At 34.8% G+C, this 14653-nt stretch overlaps 1 protein-coding gene across 1 annotated transcript; it reads right to left on the bottom strand.

The window, feature by feature from the left end:
- Positions 1-1822: 1822 nt before the first annotated feature.
- On the bottom strand, positions 1823-14331 carry LOC128217646 (ubiquitin-conjugating enzyme E2 N). The gene is made up of 5 exons (XM_052924925.1): positions 14215-14331; positions 11319-11420; positions 10338-10482; positions 4665-4805; positions 1823-4083 (listed from the first exon to the last, which is right to left on the bottom strand). The coding sequence occupies exons 1-5, from the start codon at positions 14245-14247 to the stop codon at positions 4046-4048; spliced, it is 459 nt and encodes a 152-aa protein (XP_052780885.1). The 5' UTR covers positions 14248-14331; the 3' UTR covers positions 1823-4045.
- Between the last annotated feature and the right edge of the window lie 322 nt (positions 14332-14653).

Here is a 14653-nt window from a genome sequence, read left to right on the forward strand (position 1 = left end):
ATTACGATCGCAGTCTTTCTTGTTAGAAACGCCGCAGAACTCGATGAGAATCTCATTTGAATTAAACTTGTATCAATGACCCGAATCGGCTAAGCTGGCTCTAGAGCCCTCTTACGAATTGCTACATCGCAAAAAAATATTGACAGAAAAGACGTCGCGAAAATGTATGACATTTCTATAAAATCGGACTATTGAATTGGTCTTTCTTTTTTTTGAATGGGGGGGGGGGATTATTATTATTTTATTTATTTTTTTTTTTTGGGGGGGGGGGGGGGGGGTCGTCGCCGGGTCCGGACCGATTGAGGTTCCAAAGTTTTAGAAGCCCTGACCCATATGCATTGTTGTAAATGCGCGCTCGACTATTCCGCTGCTTTTCAGTGTAAGGATTGAAAAGTTTTGGCGAAACATGCATGGATCACTGTTAGATTAGATTTCAATGCAATACATGATGTGCTGAGATATTAACATAAATGTGGTTACATGCAAAATTTTAACCAGAATTTCTAAGTGTTATAATAAAGGCCCATTATTTGCAAAATACAGTTATCTAACTTGGTTATTCAATTAGGTTGGGTGGTTGAATATCATTGTATAAAGTCTCAATGCAATACATCAAGTAATTGCTGAAATAATATCCTATGTGTGCTAACATGCAAGACCTTAACCAGAATTTCTAAGTCGCATAATCAAGGGGCAAAAATTATATAATATGAAAGATAGAGTTATCTAACTTGATTAAATAAGAAGGTTAAATGGTTGGGAGCCGTGTGTAAAGTTTCAATGCAATACATGATGTATTAGCTGAGGTATCGACTTAAAAGTGGTTACATGCAAAACCTTAACAAGAATTTCTATGTCGAATAAAAAAGGGGCCATTATTTGAATTTAATGAATTTAATTTTAGGTTGGATGGTTGAGTACCATTGTATCAAGTCTCAATGCAATACCTCAAGCAGTTGCTGAGATATTAACCTATGTGTGCTTGCACGCAAAACCTTAACCAGAATTTTTAAGTCAAATAATAAAGGCCTATTTTTTGCATTAAATGCAAAGTAGAGTTATCTAACTTGGTTAATTAAGTAGGTTGGATGGTTGAGTACCATTGTATCAAGTCTCAATGCAATACCTCAAGCAGTTGCTGAGATATTAACCTATGTGTGCTTGCACGCAAAACCTTAACCAGAATTTCTATGTCAAATAATAAAGGCCTATTATTTGCATTAAATGCAAACTAGATTTATCTTACTTGGTTAATTAAGTAGGTTGGATGGTTGAGTACCATTGTATCAAGTCTCAATGCAATACCTCATGTAGTTGCTGAGATACTAACCTATGTGTGCTTACACACAAAACCTTAACCAAGGAGTGACGCCGACGCTTGGGTGAGTAGTATAGCTCTCCTTATTCTTCGAATAGTCGATCTAAAAAAAGTTTTCACATATATTTTGTTATGAAAACTTTCATCTTGTTCATTGTACAGAATTATTCTATGTCATGATTTATCATATTCTTCTGATACACTGTTTTGTCATACTGTAATGCACACTTGCAGAACAAAATGTCATTGGAAAAATATATTTTCTAGACAATTAAATTTACCTTCTTCCAAAGCCTTTTAAAAGATTCTGCTTAATACTATCAGCTATGATGATGTTCATTATGACATTAAGAGAATGGAAAAAATATTATTAATTTCTTCCTTTTCCAAAATAGTAATATTTCTTTGCCATTGATCATTACTACAAATTAATTGATCACTTATTGTAAAAGTTTGCATTCGGCATTTATCAAACCATCTTGTAACAAGGAATCACAAACACAATTTGGAAAAGACCTGTATTTGTACAATACATACATCTAACATACATGTGACAGTCATTTAAATAAGAACACTAATTACTTACGTTACATACGCATGTACACATAAAAATAATAAAGTGGATAAGGATATAATGTTCTTTTTTTGTTTAAACGCTCAATCAACAACACAAGACTAGCACTCATCAACTCCACATTTTATCATTCACAAAACTGGGTATCCATATGAAAAAAAAAAACCTTTGAAAATTTGAACTCTGATAAATCATACTGAGAAGTGCGTTATTTTTAATACTGAGTGGAACTACCAATCATATCATTTTAAATAAGAAAGAGTGATTTGTTATAGATATGATAGAATACCAATAATAAATGAAGTTTCGCACCCTCAAAACATGTACAACTACGGACACAAAATAGCAGTGTGGTAAAACACATAATCACAATTTACATTCAATTTAAAAAAGAAAATGGTTTTCCAAATGTTCTCAACCATGTATGTCAAAGCATCATAACTGTCTTTCTATTTGTTTCATCAAGTTTATCTCTATATTCATGTACATGTACTGAGCATAAATAAACTTGGAAACTGGGAATTAAGTTTTGTCAATATTTTCAAACATTCGAGTTTACAAATTTTGCAAATTATTTCATACACGTCTTTAAAACGCCTGATGCATTTTTTCCAATACAAATCCTAACGAAACAAAAAATCTACAGTTACCAACAACTCAAATGTGAAAGTTATAAATAGACAATTATAACACTGAAAATAAATGATCACCAAATTCAAAACCACGGAAGCATCAGCCTTGTCATTTAATCTTGAATAATAAGACCTCCTAGACCAGAGCATTTTTTATTTATCAAAACCTAGATCCTGTCATTCATTTATACATCACAGATTCTGTCATTAAACTAATAAACTTACAGTATGAAATAAAAGATAATGATTTAAGATTTATTTAATTGTACTATAATTAGGATTCATATGATGTTAATTTGGAAAGAACTCCATCTGCTATTTTGTAAATACATAAACATAAACAGCAGAAATCCATCAATCATTGCCTAAAACCATCCACTAAGCACTAGACAGATTAAGCATGTACATCTTGCTCTAGAGGTACCCTGCGGAAAGCTTAAAGTTTCTTTTAACAAATATTGAAAAATAAAATTTAAAATAGTTTTAACAGCAGCTTATGTTTAAACATCCATAACTTACTCAAACAAAACACTAGAAAACTATTGTTTTAATAAAATCTTATCATTCCCAAAAAAATAAAGTGTTAAAACATATTTTTTTTAACTACAGAGAAATTTGCTACAGAATGGAAAATAACTTCTCTATATCACTGAAACTATTTCTTACATTTTCGATCATTGAAAATATATATTAAATAACAAGCAACATGCATTCATATCTTTTTTTTTATCAACCTCAGAACATTTATTGTGACCAAGCAAACGCAAGATTATGTTTAGATGTTCATGTATATGAGTGACTTGTGCAAAGTTCTAGAGCTTAGCAGTGGACAAAATAGCACAACTGAATATTTTGTTAATTGATAAATGTACAATACTGCTCTATTGGCAAACAATTTCTCCGTTGGGATAGCCTGGTTTTGCATTAAACCATCAAATTAACAAATATACCAGCCTACTAGCTGCTAGAAACTTGCATTTTTTATAATGAATCTTGCTACCACATTTACTGATTAATGCATGATAAATATCACATCAACAAATTCTAGACATGAACAAACCAGTACGACGTGATCATACATAGTACAGCATTCTTCAAAACCGAGAAGAGATTCTTGAATTCGCCAATTTGTGACAAGACTCGTTCACACAAAGAATTATACCAAAATAAATAAGTTTCAATTAAGCAATCCTATTTTTCCACATTTCGTTAGCCTCAAGTCCTTAACTTAAAAAAATCATAAAGCTGTGAGTATAATTATTGTGCTTCCTAAATCGGGCCTCTTCAATCAATTCACAGTGTCATGATAATATAATTGAAAAACAAAAATAATCATTGAATTTTATTTTTTTTCAAAAAGTAAGTATTTTAACAATTATGAATTCAAGCAATAAATCTGGTACCAAGTGACTACAGATGACCTAGTAACAATGATTGACAATCATGATGAAGATGGTTATGACAATAATGCCGACAGGGCTTATTTTATAATCACATGACGCGGCAATCCCTCGAACCTTCTCAACGCTTGGATGCGTACATATGTGTCCATTGTCGAGCTGAAACAAACATAAACGCTAGGTTACTAAATATTCTAACAACATAATCATATTTGTAAAACGCATTGCTCAAATTGCAATCTGCTTAACACATTTTTACTGATCTTCATTTTCGTCAGTTGACCACTGATATAACAGCCAGAGTAGTGGAATCTGCTACAGTTACGGAAATTGTCAATATGTATATGGAGCGTTATGAACCGAGGTTTATACATGTATCTTGAACTGCTTCCGTGTTATACACATCAAGAAAGTTACCCTATGCCAATGAAGTCAATGGTACCTATATCTATATCAACATTTTTTAATAATTACATGTCTTCCACTGTGGGTATGATATGGTTGCATAAAACACAGAGTTCTCCATAAGAGCCGGCAGCCGACCAAAATGGATGGTTCAAATGGCAATTGGGCCAGTTCAAATTTGGAAAAATAAGTAAATTTTAAGTAGAATAAGTAGTAGCTGGTCGGTTACTTTACTATTGAAGTCAGTTTAACTGAAACTTATTGAGAACCCTGTAAAACATGATAGAATACATTATTCGTTATCTTATAGTACAATTTCAATTTATACAATGTACCTGTGTCTATTGCCTTAGCTTCGTTGGTTTTCCACTGTTCAGCAACGTCATTGGCTAGAGGGTCATCTGGATTCGGAGCACTGAGTAACGCCTGTATAGATAACAACACGGTACGGATTTGTAGCGCTGGACTCCATTTATCTGAAACATAAGAAATACATTTTTATTCCATGTTCAAATAACTCTATAATACCAAGCATGTATATCATATTCTATTTAGAAAAATAATCAACCGAGCGTTTTATTAACTTTTTGATGACCTACATGTACCCTGAAATGAACAGAAACACAGAGTGAACGCTGATTCTTGTCTGCTTTTTCTTCAAATAAGCAGTGGTCGAAATTAACACAAGCCCGCAAGCCCTGCACTGGTAAAATGTCTTCCGGGCTTGCTCAAATTCTGAATTTTATATAGCAGGGCTTGTTCTAAACTTTGATGCCAAGCTAAAGTATATGAATTCGGGCTTGTTCATCGAAAAGTCTTATTTAAATGACTGAATAAGGGGCCTAACACAACAACTATGTAACCAGTTATAGCTTTACATTTTCTTATTATCTCTAGCAACATGTGTACAAAGTTTCATTTGAATATATAAAAAAAGAAAGAATAATGGCCATGGTTCAAGATTTTGCACGAAGCGAAAGACACCACACAATCAATCATAATAGCTAAACATTTTTTCTTCGAAAAACAGTCGAGGTTACAAAAGCACTAAAAGTGGGCACTAGTGCTTGTCTGTTTTTCTCAGTTGACTAAAGGGCGAAGCTCAACAATTTTAAGTCAGCCATAGGAGTTGTCATATATCTTTGTTAACATGCATACCAGGGTATTTACTTTCATGTACATGAAGCTGTGGTGACAAGCAGGAATTGGTCCGATATGGTCATAGTTCCTGGTTACAGAAAATAGAACTACAGGGGGCTCCCATGGGTCTGATATGGTCATAGTTCCTGGTTAAAGAAAATAGAACTACAGGGGGCTCCCATGGGTCTGATATGGTCATAGTTCCTGGTTACAGAAAACAGAACTACAGGGGACTCCCTTGGGTCTGATATGGTCATAGTTCCTGGTTACAGAAAATAGAACTACAGGGGGCTCCCATGGGTCTGATATGGTCATAGTTCCTGGTTACAGAAAATAGAACTACAGGGGGGCTCCCATGGGTCTGATATGGTCATAGTTCCTGGTTACAGAAAATAGAACTACAGGGGACTCCCATGGGTCTGATATGGTCATAGTTCCTGGTTACAGAAAATAGAACTACAGGGGGGCTCCCATGGGTCTGATATGGTCATAGTTCCTGGTTACAGAAAATAGAACTACAGGGGACTCCCATGGGTCTGATATGGTCATAGTTCCTGGTTACAGAAAATAGAACTACAGGGGGCTCCCATGGGTCTGATATGGTCATAGTTCCTGGTTACAGAAAATAGAACTACAGGGGGCTCCCATGGGTCCGATATGGTCATAGTTCCTGGTTAAAGAAAAAAGAACTACAGGAGACTTTAATGAAGTAATAGTTTAAATGCAAAAAAGTAAATCATCAAATATTGAAATAAAGCTACGAAACATAACCTTACCTTTTTTCTTTATGTCATGTGGGTATCAAGTTTCAGATTAAATAGAAAGAATTTCTTTCCAGATAATTTACTCATCACTTGTCCAGGGTTTCCGCCAGGCCTTTTTCGCTTGTCCAGCCAGACGTTCTTTCCTGTGGCGAGGCTAATTACAGACCCTATTCCCCACATGAGCTTTATCAACACAGTAATCAAAATTGACAATACTAAGCTTATGCTTTCATAAAAGTTGACGGATAACAAGAAGGCGTGTAGGCCATAAAACCGGATGCTTTGCTGCTATTGTAATGGTTGGCTGATCGCTAGAAAGCGTGTCGGGAATATTTCGCTTGACACATCATCCAATCCCATTTATGGCTCTCTTTAACTCCTCCCATAATAATTTGGCAGTAGGTGTGAAATACAATTGACATTCATCTTTCCAATCAATAACATTATTGGCCTTCGATTTCAAATTAAACAATGATGTGTTAATTGATTGGGTACTCCATTTGTAATTTAACGTGAACATTTTATGCAAATATTTCATGTCACACACAGCGTTGCATTGTTCTTAAAGTTTCCCAAGGATTGCATCTTTAAAATACAGATAGTCATTAAAAGACTAAGAAATATTTTCATATCTTTTCTGTCAAAAAACTAGGGATGCAAACGAATGGCAAAATTGATATTCGAATATTCGTTAATTCTTTCGATCGAATGTTCGAATATTCGATTACCAATATGAATGTATAAGAAATGTAGTAAACAACTTTTATTGTTTGCTTTAGTAATAGCTGGGGCATTTTAACCCTTCTTCGTTGTAGCCGGTATACGCGAAGGACCCTGATTTTTCCAAACATTGCCAATGAAATTCACCATTTACAAAAATATCTAACAAAAGCAATAGCCACTGAAAAAGGCGAAGATCGTTAATGCCTGGTTGAATGTCATGATGTACCAACGGGTCGTTCTGTATGACGAGCGGCCTCGTTCTCGGATTGACATCTACTAAATATAACTATGAAAACACCAAACCTACTCGGAAATTAGATAAATAATAAAACGAAAATAACCCTGAATTTTGACCCATCTATTGTATAACAATGACCTAAATTGCTATTCTATACAATTACATTTCAAAGCACGAATGTTATATCGAAACATGGAAAACAGCATATAACTAGCACATGTCATCCATATCATTACGGCGATTTGAGCAATACTGCACAGCTTAATTGACAGCCATGACACCACTTTGGTTGCCGATTCCGTTTATTATCCAATAATGGTCATTAGAATTTACCGAAAATAATTGAAAGTTGTTTGATGTCACTTGTCTTATAGCCAGTTTTTGTAAAATTATGGGTACTGTTTATAGTCTCCGACTATGTGTCCCTAATTAACATATGACGCGTGTACCGGTATAGTGTCATCACGTCACGCCTCTGGCATTTAGGGGCCAATCGTTGTAAAAACAAGACATGCTAATATATACAACAGCACAGATGTAGGAAAAAGGTTTATTATTATATTTACCAAACAAAAAGCATCGAATATTCGAATACCAATTTTGACATTCGAATATTAAACGTTCGATCGAATATTCGAATATTCGAATATTCGTTTGCATCCCTACAAAAAACTTATATACAAATCAACATCATGTTCTTGTTTTTTCATCGGTTCTCACCCATGGTGACCCATGTTAGAACCCCGTTAAAGTCACGTGATTCTCACCCTGACATTGCATTTGAGTATCAGAAACATTACTACTCGATAGCATGTGAAATTGTTCAGTAAAAAAATACAAAAAATATATGAACAAGAGGCACATCAGTGCCTGTGCTCCACTGGCCAAAAGGTTCAAGCAAAGACCACCTAACGAACATTTTCGTCAAGTTTCATAGAAATACAATCATCAATTTTTGAGGAGAAGTTATTTAAAAAAAAATTTACTTTAATAACTCTGGCTGCCATGTTGTGCAGTGGACCGAAATGATTTGGGCAATTTGAGTAAAGGAGCACCAAACAAACATTTCTGTCAAGTTTTATCGAAAAAAGGTCATCGGTTTCGACGAAACGTCGTATAAAGTTTTTTTTATTTTTTAGCTCATAGCCATGGTGTGCAGTGGACTGGAACCATTTAACAAATTTTGGTTAATGACCACCCAAGGAACATTTCTGTCAAGTTTCATCAAAATCTGATCATCGGTTAACATTTAATCTGAATAGATTATGAAGCAAATATCTAACCTGAAAAAGAACTGACGAGATAGAATCGACTTGGTGTTTCACTTACACTTTTCGGCCATTTAAGTTACTAAAAATAGCTGTTTCATAAACTTTCAGAATGTCACTTAAACGAAAATTAATGTTCAGTCTATATATACTTTCCTATGTATAAATGTAAGGTTTTTAAATTGATCTTTTTGTGAGAACTTTATGCTTATATGTTTACTCATAAATTATTATTGTTTAAAAATTATTTAAAGATGCTATACGTGAAAAATTAAGACATTATTTTTTTTTCTATTAAAGGGAGGTAATTCAGTAGTAAAATGTAATCAAAGCTATTAAAGCATGGCATTTCTTTTCTAACCATGTTGATATTATTACAGTCTATTCAAGCAAGATGCCTTTTGTTTTTACATAGTACCCATAGGTTCTGAAAAACAAGGAGCACTATTCCCAACAGAAGGATGTCACTCCCTATCACTGCATGAGCATCATAATAAAGAAATGTTTACTCAAACTGCAAGCTGCTCAATTGAAATAGGTATTTACCTCAAGCATACAGTTTTATAATGTGGCAAAATAGTCGGACTACTAGATTGTCATTCGGACTAGTAAAATATGCCATTATGCTAGTCCAACTGGCTAGTAGGTTAAAATGTTTTTCGTGAAGACTGCGGACGAGAAGTCCTTAAAGGTTTTTCTATTTTTAACTCTCGCAGCCATGTTGTGCAGCGGACCGGAACCATTTGGGCAATTTTGGTTAAAGGGCATCCCGATATACATTTATGTAAAGTTTCATCAAAATCTGATAATCGGTTTCTGAGAAGATGTAGTTTAACGTTTTTTTCTATTCTTAGCTCTGGTGCCCATGTTGTGCAGCAGACCAGAACTGTTTGGGCTATTTTGGTTAAGGACTACCCAAGTAACATTTCTGTCAAGTTTCATTGCAATACGATCATCGGTTTATGAGGAGAAGTTGTTTAAAGGTTTTTCTATTTTTACCTCTGGGGGCCATCTTGTGCAGTGGACCGAAACCATTGAAGCAAATTTGATAAAGGACCATCCAAGGAACATTTCTGTTAAGTTTCATCAAAATCTGATCATCGGTTTCTGAGAAGATGTTCTTTAAAGGTTTTTCTATTTTTTTGCCCTGGCAGCCATGTTGTGCAGCGGACCGGAACCATTTGAGCAATTTTGGTTAAGGACCACCCAAGGAACAATTCTGTCAAGTTTCATCAAAATCTGCCTATCCGTTTCAGAGGAGATGTCGTTTAAAGATTTTGCTATTTTTAGCTGTGGCGGCCATATTGTGCAATGGACCAGAACCATTTGAGCAATTTTAATAAAGGACCACCCAAGGAACATTACTGTCAAGTTTCATCAAAATCTGCCGAACCGTTTCAGAGGAGATGTCGTTTAAAGATTTTGCTATTTTTAGCTCTGGCGGCCATATTGTGCAATGGACCGGAACCATTTGAGCAATTTTGGTAAAGGACCACCAAAGGAACATTCCTGTGAAGTTTTGTCAAAATCCGCTTATCAGTTTCAGAGGAGATGTCGTTTAAAGTAAAAGTTTACGCACGCACGCACGCACTCACGACGGACAATCTGTGACGACATAAGCTCCATGGCCTTCGGCCAGTGGAGCTAAAAAACAACAATTTTATACTTGGCCTATATAGCGGATTAGTTTAGCTTAAGAACGCAGGAAATCGCACCATATTTACTATAATTATAAATAATAGTGGTGACGTAGACAGGAGACATCCCTCCCATTACTGAATCCTGACAAGCCTTCAGAAAATCCTGGCGGAAACCCTGCTTTTCACCTAAGACAGAAGATTGTTTTACATTCTTGCAGTATAATGCTGAACTTACCCTTTAGGATATCCAAACATATTCTACCCAGTTTATCTATGTTAGGATGATATATTTTAGTCATAAATCTAACTTTTGGCGCTGACATAGGGTATTCTTCTGGCAGGAATAATTCCAGTTTAAAAACTCCCTCTTCATATGGAGACTGAAACAGACAAATCATTCATACAAGTATCAGAATTAAATATTGAAACAGTTTGCAAGTTTTTAACAAACCTGGTTATAGAATTAAAACTAGAACCCAGCAGACTTGGATGTGTTCCCCGTCCAGAACACCAAACATCATCAACAACCCATTATGCCAAGTCAGAAAGGCCCTAACTCCCAAAAACGGTGGAAAAAAACCTACAACATACATAATTCAGAAAAAGCCAAACATCATGCATAGCCATCTACGTTGTTAACCATGTTGTATACAGTGATTTGTTTGGAATTATTTTTACTGCCTGTGCCTTGCAAATTGGGAAAAAAATGTCGTCTTTGGGAAAAATACAAAATCAGGCCAAAATAACTAATATAATGGCAAATATACATATTTTAACTTTTTTATGCATACATTATGCTGTGAAAGAGTAAGTATTGTCAAGATTTTGTTTATTTTTCAAGAAATTCATTGCTTTTTATTCATTATCGTAATGGACATTTATCAAATTGGGATAAAATAAAATTTTGGGAAAAATGGACAATTTTTTGCAAGGGGAACAGCCTTCAGAAGGCAGTAAATTGCAACAAAAAAATCACTGGTATATATATAGTACCTGGCAATAAATCAATATTGAATTGACTCATCATTCCTTGGGTTAATGTAAGAATGTACATATGTACATAACAACATGAAAACACAGGTTTGGGTACCATTTGGCATTAACCCCGAGTGTGGCCAAAATGGCAAGAACAATTAATACTGCAAAATATACCCGGTATATATATATTGCATAATAAAGGCTGATCACTGAGTGACAGGATAGTGCTCACACTCACCCCTTCTGGTCCAGTGACAACAACATGGAAATATCTGGCATTCGACTCATCTGGAATTGCCTGGATTCCCGTGACTGGCTCCTGCATAAGACGTTGAGTCTCCTGTAACAAGAAGGGACAATTTTGAAATTGAAGGTTAAATGTAGGTGTATTTAAAGGATAAACAAACTTTTTGTATCCATCCCTTGCTTTCAAGTGATGTAGATGCTAATTTTGGCTTAAACTACATTGTACTTAAAATATGAGCTCTCTGGACATTTTATGAGTCCTCGTGAATGATTGTCTGGAATTAAAATACCTTCAATAAAAAAGTGGTGGACTGTTACTATTTTAGATTTTCGGAAAGTATGTATAAAATATGTCATGGTCCAGGATCTTGTCATATGTTGGTGTTTTTGAATGTGAAACAGAAGGAATATTATGTCTGGCTAGTGAAAACTCAAGTTTGTATTAAGTAGAGCTGCTGGTTATTCAAACAGACTCAGAACAGGTCTAGTGCAGAGTTGATCATAGCAGATGACTGCAAAATTGTGTATGTTAATTTTCACGCCAAAATGTTGTAAAATTTAATACATTGATTGAGGGTAATTTATAAATCTTTGGGGATGTTATTTCTATCCGATAATGTTTTGATCAAAGCACTTAAGTGTATGTCTTTAAGATTAACAAAGAATATTGATAAGTAGGATGCCAATTAACCTTTTAGACATAGGCAAGTGGCCAGATTACCCCCCCCCCCCCAGTCAATAGCCAACTTACTGATAAGCAGTCCTTATTTGTATAGGCCCTTTTAAGAGCAGTATGACTTTCAGATCAATTTTACCCCCAATAATTGTGGCCAAATATTTTTTGGTGAATATACTTTTTACAGATAATTAAATTATCTAATAAATGGTGTCAATGATGAAATATTATTTGTTTAATTTTATTTCCTCTGTGGATGCATTTCCTAGATGGACTTGTACCATTACTTTAAAAAGATTTTTCATAATTTCATTCAAATCAAAGGTAAAAAAATGCTTAGATCGATCTAAATTTAAATCATAAAAAAACTCATTCGGATTAAAAAGCTGACCATTTATGTTCTAGTGTATAATACACAGAAAAATGGCAGGAGTATCCAGTGTCATCCAGCAGATTGATTGAGTCCCGGGTGTCTAACTTTATGACCCCTCATAAAAATATTTACGAAAAGAAAGCCGACGACTGATATTTCCTGTATGAATAATGCAGCCGGATCATCCAGACGCTTGCAAATTCGCCAAACAGTTTGTTTGCCTGACCTATTTTATGGCCGGAACCATGCTGGACATGTATCATTTTCACAAAGAATTTATTTATTATTTTCTCAGCTACATATTATTTCTATTTTTTTAATCAAATATTATCTTAAAATAATTATAACGTTTATTTCTTTTAATGCTAAAGTGATCCGACATAATATTTTTGATTCAATGGCAGTATCATAAAATACCTTATTTTAAGAGACGTTATTTCCAAGGGAATTTCAATACCTTCTTGTTTCTTTTTCTGTGGGAAATCTGCTAAAACGTCAGAGCTATTTTTAACTAACAATAATAAATAGTATATTCTACATGGTATTAATCATGCACTTGACGTCAGAGGTCATGGTTCAGAATCATGTAAAATGTGGGCTACTTGATGATGCAATATAATTAGTGGCAATACTTTAATGATTCAATGTTTATTATTCAAGACAATATTCAATTGGCGTTTACGGACACAAATTTATACAAATTAAACATTGTTAAGAATCTTTTACGCTTAACAATGTGCATAAGCTTAAAGACAAATAACTTCTAAACAATAATGATTTCTTGTTTATCTGATTAGACATGGAGTTCCGCCGCGGGATAATAAAATCGGACGATTTCCAACGCTATTGATCATATTTAACTCGACGGTAAACCAGCCACTCGGAGGAACTCAGGGTTATTTTAGTGAGGGCAACAGTTTTACCCTCGGAAGATTTCAATCATCGACTTTATTCCTCGAAGTGAGCGAGAAAAGTGGGTCTAACTGAGTGTACTGTATCTGCTTGGCAGTAAAATTAACCAAAAATAACCACTAATTGTACCGCAATTGTATTTAAAATTTCATAAGCTTTAGAGTTAGATTAATGTGACACACTTCAATTTTTCTTTAATAAACACAATCATGGACCTTTAAACGATTTTTATAGCTCCGTGACTAAGCTTTGGTAAAAGCATCTTCAACAAATACTATCAAAACAAAATGAAAATCTAATATAAAAGGCATGAAAACAAGGACAGGTGCCTGTACGTTGTGCACTAGGCTAACTTTTCTAATCAGATTTATTTTACTGGTGTCAGGCATGGGAAATTGAAGGTAATGTAGAGTGCTATATGTTATTCAGCCGCAAGGTTATGCAACGGTCAATTGTAACCACGGCTCCCCCAGGTCCAGGAAATAGCGAGGACTTCGACTTTCGGTCCAGGCAACCCCGGCTAAAATCCCCGCCCTGCGCGGATAAACTGATGGTAAAGTCCACGCCAAATTCCCCCGTGGTTACAATTGACTGGTACATTACTAGCCGGTTGGTAAGTTGCACGAGTACCTGCCATTGTTGCGTTCTGGCTGATGCGAGTAAAGAGACACGCACCTAAACATAACTCTCTCCACTGATTTACTTTACCTTACACTTCCTCTACCACACATTTTAAACGTGGCCAAATACTACACTTTTGCGTAGTTGTTAATGATGGAATGTTTAAAAATAACTAAAATGAATGATTTGAATGAATGAATTTTGTGTTTGACAGTTTGTTAACGATACAAGTTATTTACATGATATACAAGCCATTCAATACTTTAAAAAGAAGTGAAGATGAATGATAAATGTTTCATTTACAACCTTTATTATTCTTCTCGGAAGGCCAGCAGCCATCTGAGTGAAATAAACTAGCGGCGAACAACAAAAAATAAAAATTCCGTGCAATGGCGGAAGTTATTAAGAGTTATCCCCCTTAAGTTGAACGAATACTATTGTCGTTATCGAAAGCAGGTTAAAGTACACTTAACTCGTTAATTTTACATCTGTGATGAATAAGGTAGATATGATTGGTTTAACCAGTCATTGTTTTGATAATATAATAAGTTCCAACCATAAAATGGCAAGTAGACAGATAACCACAGCGTCATCATGATAACGATATTTGAGCTGGGACCAATAACAAATTCTAATCCAAGGTATACTGAGATACATGTAGCAAGTATATAAACCCTTTAGTACTGGCAATTAAAGTACACATTTACAGAATTCAGAAGTAAGCATAAACCCTTCTCTAAGTATC

The sequence above is a fragment of the Mya arenaria genome, chromosome 14 (genome assembly GCF_026914265.1).
Source record: "Mya arenaria isolate MELC-2E11 chromosome 14, ASM2691426v1".
Taxonomy (NCBI): Eukaryota; Metazoa; Mollusca; class Bivalvia; order Myida; family Myidae; genus Mya; species Mya arenaria.